At 48.9% G+C, this 23,255-nt stretch overlaps 2 protein-coding genes across 3 annotated transcripts in view; one reads left to right on the forward strand and one right to left on the reverse strand.

Moving 5' to 3' along the window:
* LOC137416504 (synapsin-2) overlaps positions 1-23,255 on the forward strand; it is a 360,597-nt gene that overhangs the window by 270,558 nt on the left and 66,784 nt on the right. For both annotated transcript variants that reach the window (XM_078770286.1, XM_078770287.1), the window contains exon 9: positions 9,919-10,021. In XM_078770286.1, coding sequence (XP_078626412.1) covers positions 9,919-10,021 — 103 coding nt within the window. The remainder of the gene's footprint in view (positions 1-9,918; positions 10,022-23,255) is intronic.
* The window catches only part of LOC144889570 (uncharacterized), a 434,610-nt gene that overhangs the window by 214,162 nt on the left and 197,193 nt on the right, over positions 1-23,255 (reverse strand). The gene's annotated exons all lie outside the window — the stretch shown is intronic.

Raw genomic sequence — 23,255 nt, forward strand, 5'->3', positions numbered from 1 at the left:
CTGAGCTTCCCCTCCCCCTCCCCCAGGTTTATGTAGGGCACACGTTGTCCACCAGCAACCCCCTTCTGGTGAAACCCCCAAAATCTAGAAATTCCACTCATTCGTTCCTCTTTTTTCCCACCTGTGGAATGAACTTCCAATCTCAGATCATCCTCTCATCCAAAACCATGATCTTTTCTTCCCCCGTCAACCCTTTTACTCCACCCAAACTCACCTCTTTCCAAATTTCCAGTTTTTCCTTCCTGAATTTTCTTCCGAATCCATTTTGTCCAACCGGTGCATCCTTTCCTACCCCTCACTCTTCCCCACATCCCATATTTGTCCAAGTCTCCCTCAATTTTGTCCCTCGTCACTGCTGTTGGTGTGTTTCCTCTCTCTCTTTCCTTTTGTTCCTTCTATTCTGTCACATCCTGATATGTTCTATGTTCTAGCTCCTCCATGACCCTCCACATTGTATCCGCAAATAATCCACTAAAATTATGGAGCCATTTATAAACAAATGTCCAGATCGATTTTGAACCACTGTGCAGAATTTTTTGTCTCTTTAATTTAAAAATAAATCTCAAGCATGTTGTCCTGAAAGCTTGTAGTGACGTCAGAAGAGGAGCACATGGCTAGTAATGAAATGACGATGTCCAGACTAAAGTCAATTCAGTGTACTAATATAATTATGGAATGGTGCTCCTAACTCTTATCTACGAAGCCATTTCCTCAGAAGCCGGCTTTATGGCAGGCAAATGAAATTCTCCCTCCGATCATAGACAATTAATGAAAAGTCCTCATGGTTCGAAGACTTTTGTAGGGGGATTGCAGGCAGCGAGGGACGATTGCTTCGGGATTGGAAATGATGCCGGAGCTGGCACTAAATGCCTCCGCGTGGGTGTACGATGCAGGATGAGAGCGGTGACCTGGATACATGATCTAAACTCCCAGGTAGGCGTCCTTTTCACACTGATGTGGGAAGACTAAAATAAGCTGAAAAATTCCAAAATGCTCCAAAAGCAATGATCTCACTGACGTAAACAGGAATCCCACTCTCTCAGTAGTATTGGAATTTCCTGCAATGAGGCCGAAACACAAGGTCTGTCGCTATTGCATCGCACGCAGGTCTATGGCCTGTCTTTTATTACCTCCTCTCCTCCGGTATAGCTCCCTCTGCTCCCGAAGCCCTCCATTACTCTCGCTCTTCCAATATAACCTCCTCCCGGTGAAATTCCCAAAATCCAGGCTGACTGCACAGCTCAACTCTTTCGTTCCCCCAGCAATCATTTATCCCCACATTAACCCTTCCTAACCCAAGCTTCAGTACTTTCCGGTCACCGTGTTTCCTCCCCTCCTCTATTTCCACCTTTTCCTTTTGCCTCATACTCCTCGCTCGAGTCTTCATGCGTGCTCCCATACCCACTCCTGATTTTTACTGCTCCTGTGGACCTTCCTGATCTTTACTGCTCCTGTGGACCCTCCTGATATTTACTGCTCCTGTGGACCCTCCTGATCTTTGCTGCTCCTGTGGACCCTCCTGATCTTTACTGCTCCTGTGGACCCTCCTGATCTTTACTGCTCCTGTGGACCCTCCTGATCTTTAACTCCCCCTGTGGACCCTCCTGATATTTACTGCTCCTATGGACCCTCCTGATCTTTACTGCTCCTGTGGACCCTGCTGATCTTTACTGCTCCTGTGGACCCTGCTGATCTTTACTGCTCCTGTGGACCCTGCTGATCTTTACTGCTCCTGTGGACCCTCCTGATCTTTACTGCTCCTGTGGACCCTCCTGATCTTTACTGCTCCTGTGGATCCTCTTGATCTTTGCTGCTCCTGTGGACCCTCCTGATCTTTGCTGACCGGCTGACCGTCTCCCCCTTTTCCTCTGCGCCACTCGTACATTCATTCATTTTGCGGTATCCGTGTCTCCTTGTATTCCCTCCTTGAACACGTCCATGAGGTGTCATTTAGCACCTCCATAAGCCTATTTTTCTACATCCATAAAAACCTAATAAAATGCAGTTTATAACAGAGTTATGGGCTCTGGTGAATAACCCAGCATCTGGTAAGGGAATGTACTTCCTTGTGATGCAGCTAAATTATGTATGACCCATTCGGTGGGAAGAAAAATATCGCTCACGCAACAAGCCCACTTCTGTCTCAGTCGATAATTCCCGCTCTGTGAGTGTTCGGTAGTGTCTGCATGGACGACTTACGCTGACACTGCGAACATGATCTTAGAATATCAACTTAGGGTGCAGATCGCATGTTGTGTGAGATGCATTGCACTAAATTATCTTCTTCTTCTCCTACTTTCGTATGCACCACCAACTTTGGGTGCAGATCGCAGGTTGTGTGAGATGCATTGCACTAAATTATCTTCTTCTTCTCCTACTTTCGTATGCACCACCAACTTAGGGTGCAGATCGCATGTTGTGTGAGATGCATTGCACTAAATTATCTTCTTCTTCTCCTACTTTCGTATGCACCACCAACTTTGGGTGCAGATCGTATGTTGTGTGAGATGCAATGCACTAAATTATCTTCTTCTTATTATTTCGTATGCATCACCAACTTAGGGTGCAGATCGTATGTTGTGTGAGATGCAATGCACTAAATTATCTTCTTATTATTATTTCGTATGCATCACCAACTTAGGGTGCAGATCGTATGTTGTGTGAGATGCATTGCACTAAATTATCTTCTTCTTCTTCTTTTTTTTCGTATGCATCATCAACTTAGGGTGCAGATCGTATGTTCTGTGAGATGCATTGCACTAAATTATCTTCTTCTTTCATTTGCATCAAGTGGCTGCAAGAAGCACCATTGACTGAGGGCACGGTAGTGCCACTAATGCAATTCCTTCTGCAGGTTAGAGCAGAAAATTGGAATTTGGACAATGTGCTGGGGATAGCTCGCCTGCTCTTGATATGCTATCACACACTGTTGAATTTTTGCCGAATTCATGATTTATCAGGGCGCAAAGTAAATTTGTAATTTATTTGTGGGATTAAATATTTTTGTATGCACCTGCTGCTCTATTTGTGCTTCAAACTGTGTATTTCGGTATAAAATGGAGGGTTTCAGGTTTCTCCTCCAGCTGCAACTCGGTTATTTTATAGGTCAACTCCTTATCGGCAATGAGTTCACGGCCACATGGGTGTGGGACTTCAACTATCAAACAGATCATCACTAGGCACAGGTCCCATTGGTGAAGCCATATTTGGTCACCAGGTATACCAGATGAGTGATCGAGTCAGCTCCATGTGCATTGAACAGTTTGAGAAGCTGGAGGCAAAATGGCGGCCGTGCTGTCAATCTTGAGTTCTGAGGTTTTAGGGGACCCGTCTTGCTGAACCCTTGGACATCCCCAGTTGTTTCTGGAGGACGGTGAAAACTCTGCCTTGAGAAATTCCATGTTCCGTGGATATTCCGTTGACCATAATGGCGCTATCCTCCATTATTGAACTTAGCCCGAAACAGGGGCTTATGGATTGGGTCTCGTCCGTCCATCCGTGCGTGTGTCCGCAACCATATCTCGGACATGTATGGACCGCTTTTGTTCACACTTTGCACAAATACAATACATGATGGTGTAGCGGTTACCGCTGGATGTACATAATCGCCTTGCACCGGCCAGAACACGGCCAGACGCGCCTCTCCCGGGCATGCCCGGACTCACTGTTCCCGGGCACGCCCGAACCTCCCGGGCACGCCCGGTCTCGTCTTTCCCGGGCATGCCCGCTCTCGCCTTTCCAGGGCTCGCCCAGAGCGTCCGGGCATGCCCGCTATCGCCTTTCCAGGGCTCGCCCAGAGCGTCCGGGCATGCCCGCTATCGCCTTTCCAGGGCACGCCCAGAGCGTCCGGGCATGCCCGCTATCGCCTTTCCAGGGCTCGCCCAGAGCGTCCGGGCATGCCCGCTATCGCCTTTCCTGTGCTCGCCCAGAGCGCCCGGGCACGCCCAGCCTCGACTTGCCAGGCCGCAGCCAAACACGCCCGGGCAGATCCAGACTCGCCTTTCCAAGGCTCGCCCTTGATACCCGGGCATGCCCGGTATAGCTTTTGCCGGGCAAACTTCCCGACATAAATGTGTATATATATTGTTGCCCGAAAAACGGGCTTGTCAGAATACCTGAGCTGTTTTGTTTCAATAAAGCAACTCGGACGAATTCGGTCTTTGGTCGCGTCAATTCTTTCGACTCGCGTTGGAGCGCAGTTCCTTCATTGGTGACCTACCGACATGGATACGGCAGTGACGCTTAAACTGCCTACCTTCTGGGAGACTCACGCGGCTGTTTGGTTCGCCCAGGCGGACTCCCAGTTCGCCCTGCGAGGCAACACCGCGGACGACACCCGCTTCCACCATGTTGTGGCGGCGCTCGGCTCCGCCACCGCGGCCCACGCCTTGAGCCTCCTCCAGCACCCGCCGGCTGCTGACAAATACGACGCGCTGAAGACGCTCCTCCTCGGCGCTTTCGCCCTCTCACCGACAGCACGCGCATGGCGCCTGCTTGACCTGCCCGAGCTCGGCGACACGCGCCCGTCCGAGCGCATGGACTATATGCTCTCGTTGCTCGGCGAGCACTCTCCGGCATTCCTGTTCCGGGAGCTGTTCCTCCGTCAGCTGCCTAACTCGGTACGCCTCGCCCTGGCTGGCACGTTGATCACGGATTCCCGCGCCCTCGCCAGGGAAGCCGATAAGATCTCCTCGGCAGGCCAGCACATCGGCGCGGTTACCTGGAGCCCGCCGCCGTCCGAGGCGACGCCCACGACGCCCGAGCGCCCTGCGCGGTTGGAGGCCGAACTGCCGGTGCAACTGGCGGCCGCCACGCCGCACCGCCCGCTTCCGACACGACGGCTGGGGCCTCCACCTGAACCGGGCGTGGTGTTATTACCACGCCAGGTTCGGACACAAGGCTCGGACGTGCCGGCCCCCGTGCACTTTCGGCAGGTCGGGAAACGGCCTGGCCGGCGTTCATTCCCAGCCATGAGCGCCGGCCACTCGGGCAACTTGCTGTTTATTCGGGACAAAGCGTCTGGACGGCGTTTCCTGTGCGACACCGGCGCCCAACTGAGCGTCATACCTGCCTCCGAGCAGGACAGGCTGGACGCAGTTTGCGGCCCCTCTTTGGTCGCTGCTAATGGCTCGGCCATACGCACTTTTGGCCCACGCGTCGTCACCCTCTGCTTCAGCAGCCAGCGCTTTCAATGGACTTTTGTTACCGCCAGCGGTCCCGTGGCTTTGCTGGGCACCGACTTCCTCTGCGCGCACGGGCTGCTGGTCGACGTCAAACGACGTCGCCTTGTCCACGCCGAGACCTTCAGCTCCCTGGCGTGCACAATGAGCAGCACCGCGCCGACCGAACTGGCGTGCGCCCTCCCGGCAACGAACGAGTTCGCTCGCCTGCTCGTGGAATTCCCGGCCCTCACGCGGCCGACGTTTTCGGCCGTCACGGTGCGGCACGGGATCGAGCACCACATACCCACTACGGGCCCGCCGGTCTACGCCAGGGCCCGCCGCCTCGACCCAGCCAAGCTTGCCGTGGCAAAGGCCGAATTCGACGCGTTGGAGCACCTCGGCATCGTGCGGCGCTCCGATAGCGCGTGGGCCTCGCCACTGCACATCGTGCCAAAGCCGGGGGGTGGATGGCGCCCGTGTGGAGACTACCGCCGTCTCAATGACGCTACCACCCCCGACAGGTACCCGATCCCGCATATTCAGGACTTTTCCGCCCGTTTGGCGGGACGGGTCATCTTTTCGAAAATTGACCTGATACGGGGCTACCACCAGGTACCTGTCCGGGCGGCCGACGTCCCGAAGACGGCCGTCATCACGCCGTTCGGCCTGTTCGAATTTTTGCGGATGCCGTTTGGCCTCAAGAACGCGGCCCAGGCGTTCCAGCGCTTGATGGACAGCGTGCTGCGCGACCTGCCGTTTCTTTTCGTCTATCTGGACGACATCCTCGTCGCCAGCACGTCCCGCGCCGAGCACCTCCTCCACCTCCGAACACTGTTCGGTCGCCTCAGCGAGCACGGCTTAATTGTCAACCCGGTCAAATGCCACTTCAGCGCGACGACCGTTGACTTTTTGGGCCACCGCATCACCAAGACCGGGGCCGTGCCGCTGCCGACCAAGGTCGAGGCCATCACCACGTTCCCGCGTCCCCGTTCCATCAAGGCCCTCCAAGAGTTCCTCGGCATGGTGAATTTTTATCACCGATTCGTGCCCCGCGCTGCTCAGCTCATGCGGCCCCTTTACGAGGCCCTCCGGGGCAAGCCGGCCAAGCATGACATTGTTTGGTCCGCGGCCATGGACGCGGCCTTCGCCAGTGCCAAATGGGCCCTCGCCGACGCAACGCTGCTGGCTCACCCGGTGCTCAACGCGCCCATCGCCCTCACTACGGACGCCTCCAACTACGCCGTGGGCGCCGTCCATGAGCAATGGGTGGACGGGGTTTGGCAGCCACTTGCTTTTTTCAGCCGGCAACTCCGGCCGAACGAGTTAAACTACAGCACGTTCGACCGCGAGCTGCTCGGGCTATTCCTGGCCGTTCGCCATTTCCGACACCTCCTGGAGGGCCGCCCGTTCACGGCTTTCGTCGACCACAAGCCGTTGGTCTATGCAATGGCTAAGGTCACGGAGCCGTGGTCGGCCCGCCAGCAGCGCCACCTCTCCGCCGTGTCGGAGTTCACCACGGACATCCAGCACATCGCCGGCAAAGACAACGCCGTGGCCGACTGCCTTTCGCGGGCCAGCGCGAACGCGGTCCACCTCGGCGTGGACTTCACGCTCATGGCGGCCGACCAGACCACCGATGCCTCGGTGCAGGCACTCCGCGTGGCGGACACGGGCCTCCGCCTGGCCGACATCCCCTTCGCGGGCACCGTCCTGCTCTGCGACGTCTCCCAGGGCCAGCCTCGCCCCATCGTGCCCGTTTCCTGGCAGCGCCGCATCTTCGCCTCCATCCACGGCCTTTCTCACCCGGGCCGGAAAGCTTCTCAGAAGCTGGTGTCAGCACGTTTCGTCTGGCACGGCCTTCGACGAAACATCCGCGACTGGGCCAACGCCTGCACGGCCTGCCAGCGAGCCAAGGTCCACCACCACACCCAGGCCCCGCTGGCACCTTTCGCCGTGCCTGAACGGCGTTTCGACCACGTCCACGCGGACCTGGTGGGTCCCCTGCCTCCCTCGCGGGGGTTCACCCACCTGCTCACCATGGTGGACAGGACCACCAGGTGGCCGGAGGCCGTGCCCCTCACCTCCACCACCACCGCCGACGTGGCACAGGCGTTCATCGCCACCTGGGTCACGTGCTTCGGCGCACCAGCGGACATCTCGTCCGACCGCGGCCCACAGTTCACATCTGAGCTTTGGGGCGCGGTCGCCCGTTCGTTGGGGGTCACGCTGCACCGCACCACGGCCTACCACCCCCAAGCCAATGGGTTGTGCGAGCGGTTTCACCGCTCCATGAAGGCCGCACTCATGGCCGGCCTTCAGGACGACGGTTGGGCCGACCGGCTGCCGTGGGTCCTTTTGGGCCTTCGCACGGCCCCCAAGGAAGACCTCCAGGCGTCCGCCGCCGAGCTCGTCTACGGCCAGCCACTCCGCGTCCCGGGCGAATTCGTGCCTGACGCTACCAGTCCCTGGTCCGCCGCTCGCCAGCGTCGGACCTCCAGGAGGCCGCCCGACGATTTGCCCCCGTGCCGACGTCCCGCCACGGTGGCCCCCAGTCCTACGTCCCCTCAGCGCTTCGCACAGCGGAGTACGTCTTTGTGCGTCATGACGCGCACCGGGGGCCACTCCGGCCACCGTACGACGGGCCCTTCCGGGTCCTGCGACGGGGCGACAAGTCTTTCATCGTCGACTTCGGCGGCCGGCCGGACCGGATTTCTGTGGACCGCCTCAAACCGGCGCACATGGACGTCGACCGACCACCACGGTTGGCCCTTCCTCCGCGGCGAGGCCGCCCCCCGTCCACAGTTCCCCCCGCTCGACCACCCACCACCACGTCAGACCCCTCCCCACGACCCTCCAGGGGTCGCTTCGGCCGGGTCATCCGGACCCCCCTTAAATTGACCCTGCCGGTGCAGGTCGATTCTGGAGGGGCGTGGGTAGCGGTTACCGCTGGATGTACATAATCGCCTTGCACCGGCCAGAACACGGCCAGACGCGCCTCTCCTGGGCATGCCCGGACTCACTGTTCCCGGGCACGCCCGAACCTCCCGGGCACGCCCGGTCTCGTCTTTCCCGGGCATGCCCGCTCTCGCCTTTCCAGGGCTCGCCCAGAGCATCCGGGCATGCCCGCTATCGCCTTTCCAGGGCTCGCCCAGAGCGTCCGGGCATGCCCGCTATCGCCTTTCCAGGGCACGCCCAGAGCGTCCGGGCATGCCCGCTATCGCCTTTCCAGGGCTCGCCCAGAGCGTCCGGGCATGCCCGCTATCGCCTTTCCAGTGCTCGCCGAGAGCGCCCGGGCACGCCCAGCCTCGACTTGCCAGGCCGCAGCCAAACACGCCCGGGCAGGTCCAGACTCGCCTTTCCAAGGCTCGCCCTTGATACCCGGGCATGCCCGGTATAGCTTTTGCCGGGCAAACTTCCCGACATAAATGTGTATATATATTGTTGCCCGAAAAACGGGCTTGTCAGAATACCTGAGCTGTTTTGTTTCAATAAAGCAACTCGGACGAATTCCGTCTTTGGTCGCGTCAATTCTTTCGACTCGCGTTGGAGCGCAGTTCCTTCAATGGTATACATATGCAACATCATTTGGGTTCATGATGAAAATACATATACGTCGGAACGTTATTACGTCTATAAAATACATACAATTTGAATGCGAATCCACACAATAAAAACGAAAAGGTCTGTTTGTACGATGTATGAACATAAACCTCCGTCATCAATGCATCGTCCACACACCACGCACACACACCAGCACAGAAAATACAACACACAAAATACACCGCCCAAAACAAGTCTGAGCGAGGGTTTGAAATCTCCACTTGCTCTTTCTAGTTATGTGATTTTTTTTTTGTATACAGAATCGAGGCTCGTGTAAGACCGAACACATTGAACATGAAAACATGCACAGACACATAAAACATGCAATGAAGGGAGTGGGAGACAAGAGGGGGCGAGAGGGATGCACACAAGCACAACAACAGTAGAGAACAGAGACGTCGGTAGATCTGTGGAAGGGGGAGGGCTGGGGAAGGAGGGAGGGGTACATGGCATAAAGCAAATGAACACTACTAGGAATTTCAGGAAAGAAGTTGGGGGTTGATAGAGGCGGATTTGGGGTGTTTTGGTGAACGGGGGTAGAAAAGATCAAGGTTTTGAATGGGGGAAGATAAGAGATGGTGGTGAACAGCTGTTTTTAAGACTTGGGGGGGGGGGAGAAGAGGATGGAATTACAACAAGGAATTCCAACAAGGAACGTTGGCGCACGAGGAGGTCATTCGGACCATCATGCCTGTGCTACACCAACACACCATACACAAAGCTTCCGCAGATTACTCTGAAATACCAAACATGACAATAACGAAACTAAAGGCGAATAACAACCATGCACGTAAATTTAAAAATGAGAAACATAACTGCAGCTCATATGATTTGCCCCCATTTTCATAGAACCTTCTCGATTTACCTGGATCTGATAGGTAGATAATGGTGGATCCAAACAGCTTTCTGTCCTTTTTACTTCAAACCTTTTACTCGATAGTTTGTAAGTGGGGAAGGTGAGGACACTTTGTGCTTGTTGACTGTGTGAGTGTTGCTGCTCCATTTCCTGCTCATACATGGGCAATGAATTGATGGGTCGACATCCAAGACGACCGATGACGTAGGCCTTATTATAACATTGTGAATTCAAATAAGCATGGATTTTATGGTTGATCCGCTCTCACGTCACTCATCGAATAACCTTTCTCCATTTCAGGTACAAGGTTTGGGTTGACACCTGCGCTGAGATTTTTGGAGGTCTTGACATCTGCGCAGTCAAAGCGGTTCATGGGAAAGATGGCAAGGACTACATAATCGAGGTGAGAGCCTGTTGGTCGAGAGGAATTTGTCATAAAAATGCAAATCTTAAATATTTAAAAGAAAAATTGATTGTAAATGTCGTGGTAATCTGTCATGGCCACATCATGGCGAATCCTCGGGAAAAAAAAAATCCTCCATGCTTTCACATCTCAATGTCACACACGTTTAAAAATATATACATACATGAGAGGAGGCAGAGGTTGCTAGGACCTCCCTGCCTGTTTCAGCTAATCTTAACCTCCTCGTGACGCCCTGACATCAGATACTGTTTGGAAACATCAAATGCTGTGTGGAAACATCAAATGCTGTGTGGAAACATCAAATTATGTGTGGAAACATCAAATGCTGTGTGGAAACATCAAATGCTGTGTGGAAACATCAAATACTGTGTGGAAACATCAAATGCTGTATGGAAACATCAAATGCTGTATGGAAACATCAAATACTGTGTGGAAACATCAAATACTGTGTGGAAACATCAAATGCTGTGTGGAAACATCAAATTCTGTGTGGAACATCAAATGCTGTATGGAAACATCAAATGCTGTGTGGAAACATCAAATACTGTGTGGAAACATCAATTGCTGTGTAGAAACATCAGATACTGTGTGGAAACATCAAATGCTGTGTGGAAACATAAAATTCTGTGTGGAAACATCAAATACTGTGTGGAAACATCAAATACTGTGTGGAAACATCAAATGCGGTGTGTAAACATCAAATAATGTGTGGAAACATCAAATACTGTGTGGAAACATCAAATACTGTGTGGAAACATCAAAAACTGTGTGGAAACATCAAAAACTGTGTGGAAACATCAAATACTGTGTGGAAACATCAGATACTGTGTGGAAACATCAAATACTGTGTGGAAACATCAAATACTGTGTGGAAACATCAAATGCTGTGTTTTAACATCAAATACTATGTGGAAACATCAAATACTGTGTGGAAACATCAGATACTGTGTGGAAACATCAAATACTGTGTGGAAACATCAAATACTGTGTGGAAACATCAAATACTGTGTGGAAACATCAAATACTGTGTGGAAACATCAGATACTGCGTGGAAACATCAGATACTGTGCCGAAACATCAAATACTGTGTGGAAACATCAATACTGTGTGGAAACATCAGATACTGTGTGGAAACATCAGATACTGTGTGGAAACATCAGATACTGTGTGGACACATCAGATACTGTGTGGAAACATCAAATACTGTGTGGAAACATCAAGTACTGTGTGGAAACATCAATACTGTGTGGAAACATCAGATACTGTGTGGAAACATCAGATACTGTGCGGAAACATCAGATACTGTGTGGAAACATCAAATGCTGTGTGGAAACATCAAATGCTGTGTGGAAACATCAAATACTGTGTAACATCAAAAACTGTGTGGAAACATCAAATACTGTGTGGAAACATCAAATACTGTGTGTGGAAATTCATAATTCGTGGCTCATCGTCCGTCCATCAGTCTGTCAGTCCATCAACACTTGCTACTTCTTCTCTGAAACTGCTGATGGGATTGTGACCAAACTAGGCACAAATGATATTTGATATGTGGCAACTCAAGCTTGTTCACGGCATTAAGAAAATCGACGTCTAAGGGTATTTATGGGCGGTGCAACGTGAGTCTGGGTTTGACCCCCCAAAATAGGTATTTGCTATCTTCTCTGAAACTACACATACAATTCCGATGAAACTTGACAACAATGTTCCTGGGTCATTTTGGGTCTTTGGGGTGCTCAGGATCTTTTGCATCCTCATGATCTTTTGGGTCCTTGGGGTCTTTTGGGTCTTCAGGGTCTTTTGTGTCTTCTGGTTCATTGGGGTCTTTTAGGTCATTTGAGTCTTTTGGTTCCTCTAGGTCTTTTGGGTCATTTGAGTCTTTTGGTTCCTTTGGACTTTTGGGGTCCTTGGGAATTTTCGATCCTCTGGGTCTTTGGGGTATTTAAAGGCCTTTTCAGTCTTTTGGGTCTTTGGGGCCTTTATGGGTTATTTAAGAATTTGGGGTCTTCAGGGTATGTTAGGTTTTTGTGGTCTTTTGGGTCTTTAAGGGTTTTGTGGTATTTTGGGTTTTTTGTGTCTTTGGGGTATTTTGGGTCTTTGGGGTTTTTGGGGTCTTTGGGTTATTTTGGGTGTTTGGGGTCCATTGGGTCTTCAGGGTCTTTTCGATATTTTGGGTCTTTGGGATATTTTAGGTCTGCATAGTATTTTGGGTCTTCAGGGTCCTTGGGGTTTTCTGGGTCCTTGGGGTATTTGGGTCCTCTGGGTTGTTTGGGTTTTTTGGATCCTTGGGGTCTTTTGGGTCTTCTGCATATTTTGTGTCTTCTGGTTCATCGGGGTATTTTGGGTCATTTGAGTCTTTTGGGTCCTCAAGGTCTTTTGGGTCATTTGAGTATTTTGGGTCATTTGGACTTTTGGGGTCCTTGGGTCTTTTTGATCCTCTGGGTCTTTGGAGTATTTAAAGGCTTTTGGGGTATTTTGGGTATTCGGGGTATTTAAGGGTCTTCTGGGCCTTTTGGGTTGTGGGCTCTTTTCAGTCTTCAGGGTATTTTTGTTCTTTGGAGTCTTTTGGGTCATTTGAGTCTTTTGGGTCCTCTTGGTCTTTTGGGTCCTCTAGGTCTTTTGGGTCATTTGAGTCTTTTGGGTCCTTTGGACTTTTGGGGTCCTCGGGTCTTTTCGATCCTCTGGGTCTTTGGAGTATTTAAAGGCTTTTGGGGTATTTTGGGTAATCGGGGTATTTAAGGGTCTCCTGGGCCTTTTGGGTTGCAGGCTCTTTTCAGTCTTCATGGTCTTTTGGTTCTTTGGAGTCTTTTGGGTCTTTGGGGTATTTTGGGTCTTGGGGTCTTTTCAGTCTTTTGGGTCTTTGGGGCCTTTATGGGTCTTTGGGGAATTTGGGGTCTTCAGGGTCTTTTGGGTTTTGTGGTCTTTTGGGTATTTAAGGGTCTCGTGGTATTTTGAGTTCTTTTGGGTCTTTGGGGGTATTTTGGGTCTTCAGGGTATTTTGGGTCTTTGGGTTATTTTGGGTGTTTGGGGTCCATTGGGTCTTCAGGGTCTTTTCGATCTTTTGGGTCTTTGGGATATTTTGGGTCTGCAGGGTCTTTTGGATCTTCAGAGTCCTTGGGGTCTCCTGGGTCCTTGGGGTCTCCTGGGTCCTTGGGGTATTTTGGGTCCTCTGGGTTGTTTCGGTCCTCAGGGTTGTTTGGGTCTTTTGGATCCTTGTTGTTTGGTTTAGGTTGTGTTTGGGTTGTGTTGTGGGTTTATGAGTTGTGGGTCTTTGAAGTCTTTTAGGTATTCTGGGTCCTTGTGCCTTTTGGGTCTTTGGGGTCTTTGGGGTATTTTGGGTCATTTGGATCCTCGGGGTTGTTTGGGTTTTTTGGATTCTTGGGGTCTGTTGGGTCTTCTGGGTCCTTGGGATATTTTGGGTCCTCAGTGTATTTTAGGTCTTTTAACCGGTGGACACACAGTCGTGTTCAAAGATTGCCCATTAAAACCCCCCACTCAAATCCCTCCTTCAGCACTACTCAAAGCCTTTAAAACCTACCCCTATGAAGGGGGACAGACACACACACACAAATACACAAACAATACACATTGTGTTTTATATCGAAGATAGTATGAGTTTGAACATGCCATTACTATAATCTATAGTACAAGGTTGAACGCGGTTTTGGAGATAGTACTGCTTGAGCAACGTGTAAAATTGTAACGCTCCAGTAAGTAGATACGGCACGACATATTCAGGTTCTCATGCTTGCCGTTTACCATGTTGGTACAGCAGAATGTACCCTTTTCATTTCAATGTGGAGCCTAATATTGTGGAAGTGTAATGCACTCTTTCATCGTGTGAGTGTAAAGATAATTAGTGGATGTGGTATTTAATCACTCAGACTGCTGCGGTTTAAATCAAGTCCTGCGGGGAGACACTTAACTGATTATTTTGCCCAAGGTGTACATCTCCCTCTCCTTAACTTTCATTCTCTTCTCCGATGGGTGGTTCAGTTGTGGGTCTATGATTAACTGTTTGTTGTGGGGTATGTTTCTGCCCACAGAATGACCTCCAGCAGTAGTAAATGCACTGAACTCACTCAATGTGTCGTAGTGGAATATTTACCTCCGCCACCAAAGGTGGATGGATGATGTTACGTTTTCACACCTGTTTGTCTGTTTGTCCGTTTGTCTGTCCCTTTGTGAACAAAATATCTCAAAAAATTGTGGATTGATTCGGACGAAATTTGGCAGAGATGTAGCGTACGTATGTGACACGGACGAAAGGATTAGATTTTGGGGAAGATCCGGATTCGGATCCGGCTACTAGAATTTTTTTATTTGATTCTTCACCATTGGGAGATAGGGCTAAAAACGATACGTAGAAGGATATCTCAAAAGGTTGTGGACGGATTTGGACGAAACTAGGTGGACCGGTTGGGTGTCTGACAAGGACGATTCGGTTCGATTTCGGTGAAGATCTGAATATGGATTCGGATATGAGAGTTATTTAATTTTTTTAAGTGATTCTTCACCATTGGGAGATAGGGCCAAAAACGATACATTGCAGGATATCTAAAAAAAGTTATGGATGGATTTGGACGAAACTTTTTGGACGGGCTTTGTGTGTGACAATGAACAATCGATTCAATTTTGGTGAAGATCCAGATCCGGCTAGTAGAATTTTTAATGTCATTCTTCACCATTGAGGGATATGGCCAACCAGGCAGAGGTATGCTCTCTACTGAGTGCCCTTCTAGTTTCTTAAGTGAAATAGTCACGTAATATGTACTTTTGTGTCTTTGGGGTATTTTGGGTATCTTGGGTCTTCAGAGTCCTTGGGGTCTTCTGGGTCGTTTGGGTTCTCGGGGTTGTTTGGGTGTTCTGGATCCTTGGGGCCTTTTGGGTGTTCAGGGTCTTTCAGGGTCTATGGAGTATTTTGGGTCCTCGGTGTGTTTTGGATCCTTGGGTTTGTTTGTGTCTTATGGATCCTTGGGGTATTTTGCGTCCTCTGGATCGTTTGGGTCCTCGGGGTTGCTTGGGTCTCTTGGATCCTCAGGGTCTTTTGGGTCTTGTGGGTCCTTAGGGCCTTTTGGATATTTGGGTCTTCGGGGTCTTTCAGGGTCCTTGGAGTATTTTGGATCCTCGGTGTCTTTTGGATCCTCGGAATCTTTTAGATCTTTTAACCGGATTTATGATATTGTTTGCTTTGTTCCATGACCTGTGAAATCCATGATCCGGTTGGCATTGCCACCTTGTGGTTGTCTCTTTCTCCCTCACTTTAATCAGGGGAGTCATAACCCCCTTGTGGTAGGTGAGCACCAGTAGTCGGAAACTGCTGGTTTAACGTCATCTTTTATATTATTCTGTACCAACGTTAGTTGGTAGACCTCTCGCACGCAAAGCGAAAAGTGGGGTTAAGCAATCGGTTCATGTCCATCGGTCCGTCTATCCGTCTGTCTGTCTTATCAGTTTATGTCCATCGGTTTATGGTTGAAGAACAACTTGTTTTGAATTGAATGTTATATTTTGAACACGAATCGGAACATGAATCGGAAGACGGGTTTTCCGTTTGAGCATACTCTGACTTTTGATTCATCCTGATCGAGCACGCGTGTGGAGGAGTAAGATAGTATTTTTACTCTGTCTGTCTGACAGTCAAACAAAATTGAAAATCATTCAAAACACGAAGCTTACTGTTTCTAAAGACGTCATAAAGGACAAAAACAACATGAATGAAGGACTAATGTAACGTGTTAGATATGGTGATGTAATAGACACTGGGTAAAATGGCGGTAAAACCCAGATTTAATTTACTAGTACACCCGCTAACTACAGGAGGGGCAGAAAGGGTCATTCCTCTTTGGCGTACATAGATTACAGTCGAGCTATGGTCGGGTCTCAAGAACATTGGGTGTGTGTTCATTTACCAAGTTTCTTGTGGAGAGATCGCCATTTGGTTTAAGCATTCGAGCAAGCACTCCATTCAAAACCGTTAAGGAACGGCTGGCTTGGCAAGCGCTAGCTAGCTGCTTGGTAAATGAGCACACCCTGGGCTTCCTCCCTTTCAGTTTCGTGTTAAACAGAAGGAGCGAGTTTCAAAAGTTCACTACGAAAAACGCCACATTAGCGGCAGAAAGGGTCATGTTATTAACCCAACACTTATGGGGTACCTAGAGTACAGTAGATCTTCGCTCAGTTCTGTAATGTAAAACTTACCTCACGCATGTCGGGATTCCTCCAAATTTCTTCATTTAGTGTTATAAACAGCATTAGCAACTGTTTAAAAAGCTAATCATACGTGTTTTTGGTTCATAATATTCATTGCTGTTCATTACCTCTGAGGCGTGTGCGATTTGCACTTCTGGAAGAGGAAGAGACTTCCGGAAGACTCTTCCGGTCGTTCGATTTGGACTCTTCTCTTCTCGGAAGCTCTTCTGCCTCTTCCGTTATCCAGCAGAAGAGGCGGTTAGAAGAGGAAGAGGAAGAAGAGGTGGAAGAGGCAGAAGAGAAGAGGTTATACTTACGCAGCAAAACTTGCAAGTGAAAACACAATCTGGATATTTGCATCAACTTGTGATGTTGTGTCATCTTTGTCTAATTCTTCCATCATGAGCGTGAGTAATACATGTTTGGCCGCCATCTTGCTTCTCTTCTGCCTGTTCGGCGCAAAGCAATCTTCCGGAAGAGGCTTCTGTCTTCGGAAGAGACCAAATCGCACGCGCCTCTGCTGGAGGCCGTTGCTCCCACAAAAACGCCATGATAAGCTATTTATATACATTGACTCTCCGGAAAAACCCCTTGGGGAGGTGGGATATTATTGGTATTAATATTGTTTTGTAATAACATTAATATTACGCCATTATCGTTAGTTTTGTTATTCGAAGCTACCTTGGAAAAACGCCACGATAAAGCTAACTTAATATGGATATGCACCTCAACACGCAACCCATTGAACGCAATGGCGGGGAAAACCAGCTCTGGGGAGAAAACCCCCTTGGGGGGGGGGGCAAATTAATGCGCTACAACCTTCTTTATGTAACCCTTGGTCATCCTGTCAAGTTTGGTTGAGATTGGATAAGTAACGACAGAATGTATTGGCGTCAAAAATTCATCAGACAGACAGAAATGGCGTATTTTAGTATGGTTTATACACCCGTAAATTTTTATTGAAAATGAATTATAAACTTGAACAATGTAGATCATAATTCGCCTTCATAATACTTCCAGAAACCATGATATATATCGATAAGTAGCCCGAGAGAACATGCACGGGTGTGTTGAGTTGCCACGAAGCTAGCGCTTGCCAATCCTGCCAAACAAGTGGTCAAACAAGTGGAACATGTCTTTCAATCCTGACAAATCTCACACTCTTACAATGTCTCTCCGAAAAAGACCGACTGGAAAACCCTCCCATCTACTTTCTCAACAATCCTCTCCAAGAAGTTCTGTCGCTCAAGCTTTTGGGTCTCACTATCTGCCATGATCTTTCTTGGGAAAACCACATTTCCAAGCTGGCCTCCAAAGCCAGTCGCCGACTGGGCATCCTCCGTTGTGCGAAGTCCTTCCTTGGCACACCTGAGCTCCTCACCACATACAAGGCTTTCATCCGCAGCTTAATGGAATACTGTTCCCCCCTCTGGGCCGGTGCTCCTGCCTCACACCTAGCTCGGCTTCACGCTGTTGAAACCAAAGCTTCCAGAATCATTGGAATCTCCTGCGATGAAGCTAACACCGAGGGCCTTTCACTCACTCACCGCAGGCAGGTTGGTGGTCTTTCTGTCTTCTACCGACTCCTCTCCGGCCTGCTCCCCCAGCTCTCTATGGGCTCTGTCCCCCTAATATTCCTAGAGGTCGCACAAGATCTGCCAGCAACCCTCTTATGGTTAAACTACCAAAATCTAGGCTCTCTGCTCACCTTCACTCTTTCATTCCCCTTTTCTCCCGCCTCTGGAACAAACTCCCCCACTCTCTTCAATCCAACTCCTCCCTCCAGGTCTTTAAAACAGCTGTTCACCACCATCTCTTATCTTCCCCCATCCAAAACCTTGATCTTTTCTACCCCCGCTAATTCACCCCAGATACACTTTTTTTTTCTTCTTTTTTTTCGAAATTCCAACTTCTTTCCTGGAAGTCCTTGCAGTGTTGATATGTTTGAAACCTCTACCACCTCCCCCCATCCCCCCCCCCTCCCACATTTCTCTCGGTGTCTTGCTCTCAAATGTTGTGTTTGTGTCTTTCCCCCTCTCTCCCCATCTTGTGTTCCGCTCCCCTTATTTTGTGTTTTATGTGTCGGTTGACTTTTTGTGTGATTAATGTTAGCTCTTTCACGAGCCTCGATCTTGTATACAATTTTAAAAAATCCTTATCAACGGTTTGCAATGGAGTGCTTGCTTGAGTGTTTAAGCCAATTTGAGAGGGCTCTGCAAGAAACTTGGTAACTGAACACAACCCAGTATCGTGGTGATGAAGAAGCTGCCATTTGGCTATTGACGATACTGATTAACGCTGTGTTCTATGGTGATCAATAAAGCCTCCATCTCCTAAACTACAGGCAATCTACTATACAAGAGAGCCGTTTGTGTGTCTGTGTCTGTGTGTCTGTCTGTGTCGCCATTTTTCTGAGATGGCTGAACGGATCTTCGTCACACTTTCAGAGATTTATCAGTGAGTGCCTGGGAGTGTTTTACGTAACAAAAAAAAAAATGGAAAAAAGAAAGGTTGCTTTTTTGGATTAAAAAAAAATAAAATCGCTCGATAGTGCTGAAGCGTTTCTTTTAATTAATGACAGTTATATACAAGTACTCATTCGCATAAATAAATACAAAACAATCACCAGACATTTGAACACAAAAAAAATCAAACAATTCCGGAAGTGTACGAAGTTGGTAGTAAGGCTTCTTCTTCTTCCTGATCGGCATCACACTTGACTCAGAAACGTGATGAACGGCACATTCACCAGCATATATTCCACGAAAAGGTGGTTAACCCCCTCCCAGTTCCCCCACTCCCTTCCTCACCCCTCCCTCTCCTGCCTCCTCTCCGCCTTACCCTCCCCCCCCCCCCCCCCCCCGCTCCCTCCGCCCCTTCGGGTACTCCTGCTAGTGTATCATACATACGACTGCTTCAATAGCGCTAAACTTCTGGATATTATTTAATGATCTTTTAAATTATTATTTTATTAACATGGAAGTAAATACTTGAACACTGTGCGGGGTATTATGTTTTATGAACCCTCTAGTTCTTTATTTATGCCTCAGCCGACTAAGTTGCCGGAGGTTGTCCGTCAGGCTGTCCGTCCGTCCATTTGTGTGTCCGTCTGTGATATGTCGGTTTTCATTACCACGATAACTTTAAAACGACTGGAGGGATCTAAGTGAAACCTGGTACACATATGTACAATGATGCAAAGATGAACGGATTACCTTTTTGGGGTCAAGAGGTCAAAGGACAGAGGTCCTGTTTGGTAAAAATTATGTTACTGCGTTAACTTGTGATTTTGATCAACAATTGCTAATTAACAATTGATAAATTAACAGTGATGGGATTTTGACCAAACTTGGTAAAAGTATATATTATGATGCAAAGATGAACTGATTCGATTTCGGCATCAAAGGTCAAAGGTCAGAGGTCATCTCAGGTTAAAGTGGGTTGCTTGAGAACAGCTGTATGGATTTAAATCAAACTTGGTACAATTATATATAATGATGTAATTATGCAGGGGAAGGCATATCGATAGACATCGCGACATCGAAGAGTGTCGGTCTAGTTGTTTTTACTTTAGTGATTTAGTGCAAAGCATGCTGCAATCCATATTGCTTTAGCTTGCAGTGCTATTAGTGGCAGATTAGTGTGTAACTGTAATGGTTATATTTAGAAGTGTGTGTTCTAAGGCCTACTTGTGTGTTATTCGACCTACTCGTTTCAGCGGTAAGTCGAGTGGTGCGTTATTTTATCCCGGGGATTGGATTTGTCAGTCGGAAGTGGAAAAATAAAGAAAGGAGGTGAAACGATCACGATGAAATGAGTCAAAAGAGAGTGAGACAACAGTGGAACAAGGAGAATAGGAGTTTATAAACAATGTGATAAATGTTCTACGCGGACAGTATTGGGGACGTGATGGCATATAACAGCTTATACTCCGATAAAACATCCTATAACACTCTAAAAAGTCACTTTTGTGGAAAACAAGGCACATATTAAAGAAAGTCAAAATAGTTTTTGGCCCTATCTCTCAATTTTGAAAAATCACTTTAGAAACTAAGATATGCTCGTATCCAGATCCGGATCTTCACCAAAATTTAATCGATTCTTCCTGGTCAAACACCCAACCTGTCCACCAAGTTTCGTCCAAATCCGTCTATAATATTTTGAGATATCCTGCTCACAGACAGACAGACAGACAGACAGATAGACAAGGGTGAAAAAAATGAAGATATTTGAAAAAGAGCAGAGCAAATTTCAGTCAGTGCAAGAATATGGAAATGTAGACACAAATGGTTTGGACATGTTGAAAAAATTGGGGAGAGGTTCCGTTTCGTCCCGGTTGCCCTGGCGTGTCATCTCTGCACAACCATATCGATCGACCGTTTTAGATCTTACCCGCCAGATCTCACGTCTAAGTGCCACAATAGCATGCAGATTGGAAGTCCGAATTTCGCCAATTAGGCATCCCACGTGGTATGCAAATTAGGCTGAGCAAGCCTGATGTGCGACGTGGTCTGGGTGTGCGTTGTTGAATTACTGCGGCCCTTAATGGAGCTTCTCCAATCACCCCGGGGGAAGCCCGACAGCCAGGATTCACCCCGACAACAGGTATATTTCATTGCAATTGGCAGGGGGAAGGAAACGTGAGGAAGCAATAACAGGTACCTAATAAACGAGATGGTATTCATAGAATACTTACCCTGCGCAGTCAACTTGTTGCGAGCCAACTCTTCTGTTTTTGAACATTTTTTTTTCTTTGATCCAATATGGCTGCCAGACCACGTGAGCGATGACATCATAAATTTATATTCTCCAGTATAATTGTTGCATAGATCACGCTCAATACATTTCAAACTGATCAGACAAAGCGTTGTGCCTGTCGAATTATGACGTCATAATTATGGCACCAATGACGTCATCGTTAACAACACCTATTCCCCATATGGAGTTATTTACAATGAGCCATGTTTCCATTTTTTCCATGCAACAGTTTTGGAGATATAGAGGTACAACATTTTTTGTTTTTTTTCCAAGATGGCGCCTGTACCGCATGACCTATGGCGTCATGATTATCATTAAAATATTCGAAAGGAGGAGGCGCTCCTATGGTGAAAATTTCATGTCCATCAGACCAACAGTTGCTGAATTTTTTTTTTAATAATGATCGGATAAGTGTTGTACTTGTCGAATTATGACGTCATAACGAAGGCACTGATGACATCATCATTAACATATCTTATTCCCCATGGGGAGAAGTTGACAATGAGCCAGGTCTCAATTTCTTCCATTGAGTGGTTTCAGAGATATAGAGGTGCAAAGTTTTTCCAATATGGCGCCTGTACCACGTGACCTATGACGTCATAATAATAATTAAAATATTCTACAGGAGGAGGCGCTCATATGGTGAAAAATTCATGCAATTCGACCAACAGTTGCCGAGAAAATGAATTTTTAAAATGCAGACACGTACTGCACACGGCACACGGCACACGTACGTATGTACCTGAATGCTTAACCCCGCTTTTCGCTTCGCGAGCGCAGGGTAATAAACAATCCCATTAACCATCTACAGATACGCACCTATGAACCAAATGAATGAACGGGAGATCCTTAAATACCCGATGCCTTATCTGTGCCCAATCATTCACACCATGTGAGAAAGGCAATGTGGGGGTGACAAGACAGAAGAGCGTTGCAACAATCCCGATGCAAAGCCTGCAGAATGTGTATAAGCAGGCTGGGGAGGTTAATGTCTTGTGCCATGGGCTGAGGAGAAGTAGAGAGAGGCGTGACTCTGACAGGGTGGGGATGTGGCTTCAGCGCTTTCTCCTCCCATTTCCTTCGCTGCCCCCACCTTTAGGCCCTCGGGCCGATGCAACACAGATGATGTGTCATGCCCCTCCCCTCTCCCTCACCATTGGCCGCTGCTCAGCCGGGTGGGTGCAGCAACCCCTCCATGAACTCTCACTCCTGAATTCTCAGAGGTAACCAGGTCTTGAGCCAACGCCCGAGCGGTACACCAAAAATAACACAAATGACAGATTACAGAGGGCAGATCTGTAAAAATGGGGTCAAGAGGTTTGATAATTTCAGTCACAGACATTGGGAAAGGGAGACGTGGTCTAACTAGACATACAAGTGACGCATATCTAATATCACAATTAATTACTTAATGCTTATGATAAACATTCACTTTAAGGAAATAACTGCCCTATTTTACACATTGTTTACCCCAAGGAGCCATTTCCATTACAATATCAAAGTAGGATGACCAGAAGAATGGACAAACCAGTGAAGATGGTCAACAGGAGCAGGTGCCACGGCATTTGAATAAAGAAGAGGAAGCTTTGTACTGTAGTAAGACAAGCATTGAGAGTAGTTAATGCATTGAATTGTTATATTGAGGGAGCTGCGCTCCAACGCGCGTCGAAAGAAGTGACGCGACCAAAGACGGAATTCGTCCGAGTTGCTTTATTGAAACAAAACAGCTCAGGTATTCTGACAAGCCCGTTTATCGGGCAGCAATATATATACACATTTATGTCGGGAAGTTTGCCCGGCAAAAGCTATACCGGGCATGCCCGGGTGTCAAGGGCGAGCCTTGGAAAGGCGAGTCTGGACCTGCCCGGGCGTGTTTGGCTGCGGCCTGGCAAGTCGAGGCTGGGCGTGCCCGGGTGCTCTGGACAAGCACTGGAAAGGCGAGAGCGGGCATGCCCGGACGCTCTGGGCGAGCCCTGGAAAGGCGATAGCGGGCATGCCCGGACGCTCTGGGCGAGCCCTGGAAAGGCGATAGCGGGCATGCCCGGACGCTCTGGGCGAGCCCTGGAAAGGCGATAGCGGGCATGCCTGGACGCTCTGGGCGAGCCCTGGAAAGGCGAGAGCGGGCATGCCCGGGAAAGACGAGACCGGGCGTGCCCGGGAGGTTCGGGCGTGCCCGGGAACAGTGAGTCCGGGCATGCCCGGGAGAGGCGCGTCTGGCCGTGTTCTGGCCGGTGCAAGGCGATTGTGTGCATCCAGCGGTAAC

Source organism: Myxine glutinosa, chromosome 1 (genome assembly GCF_964187855.1).
Source record: "Myxine glutinosa chromosome 1, kmMyxGlut1.1, whole genome shotgun sequence".
NCBI classification, from domain to species: domain Eukaryota; kingdom Metazoa; phylum Chordata; class Myxini; order Myxiniformes; family Myxinidae; genus Myxine; species Myxine glutinosa.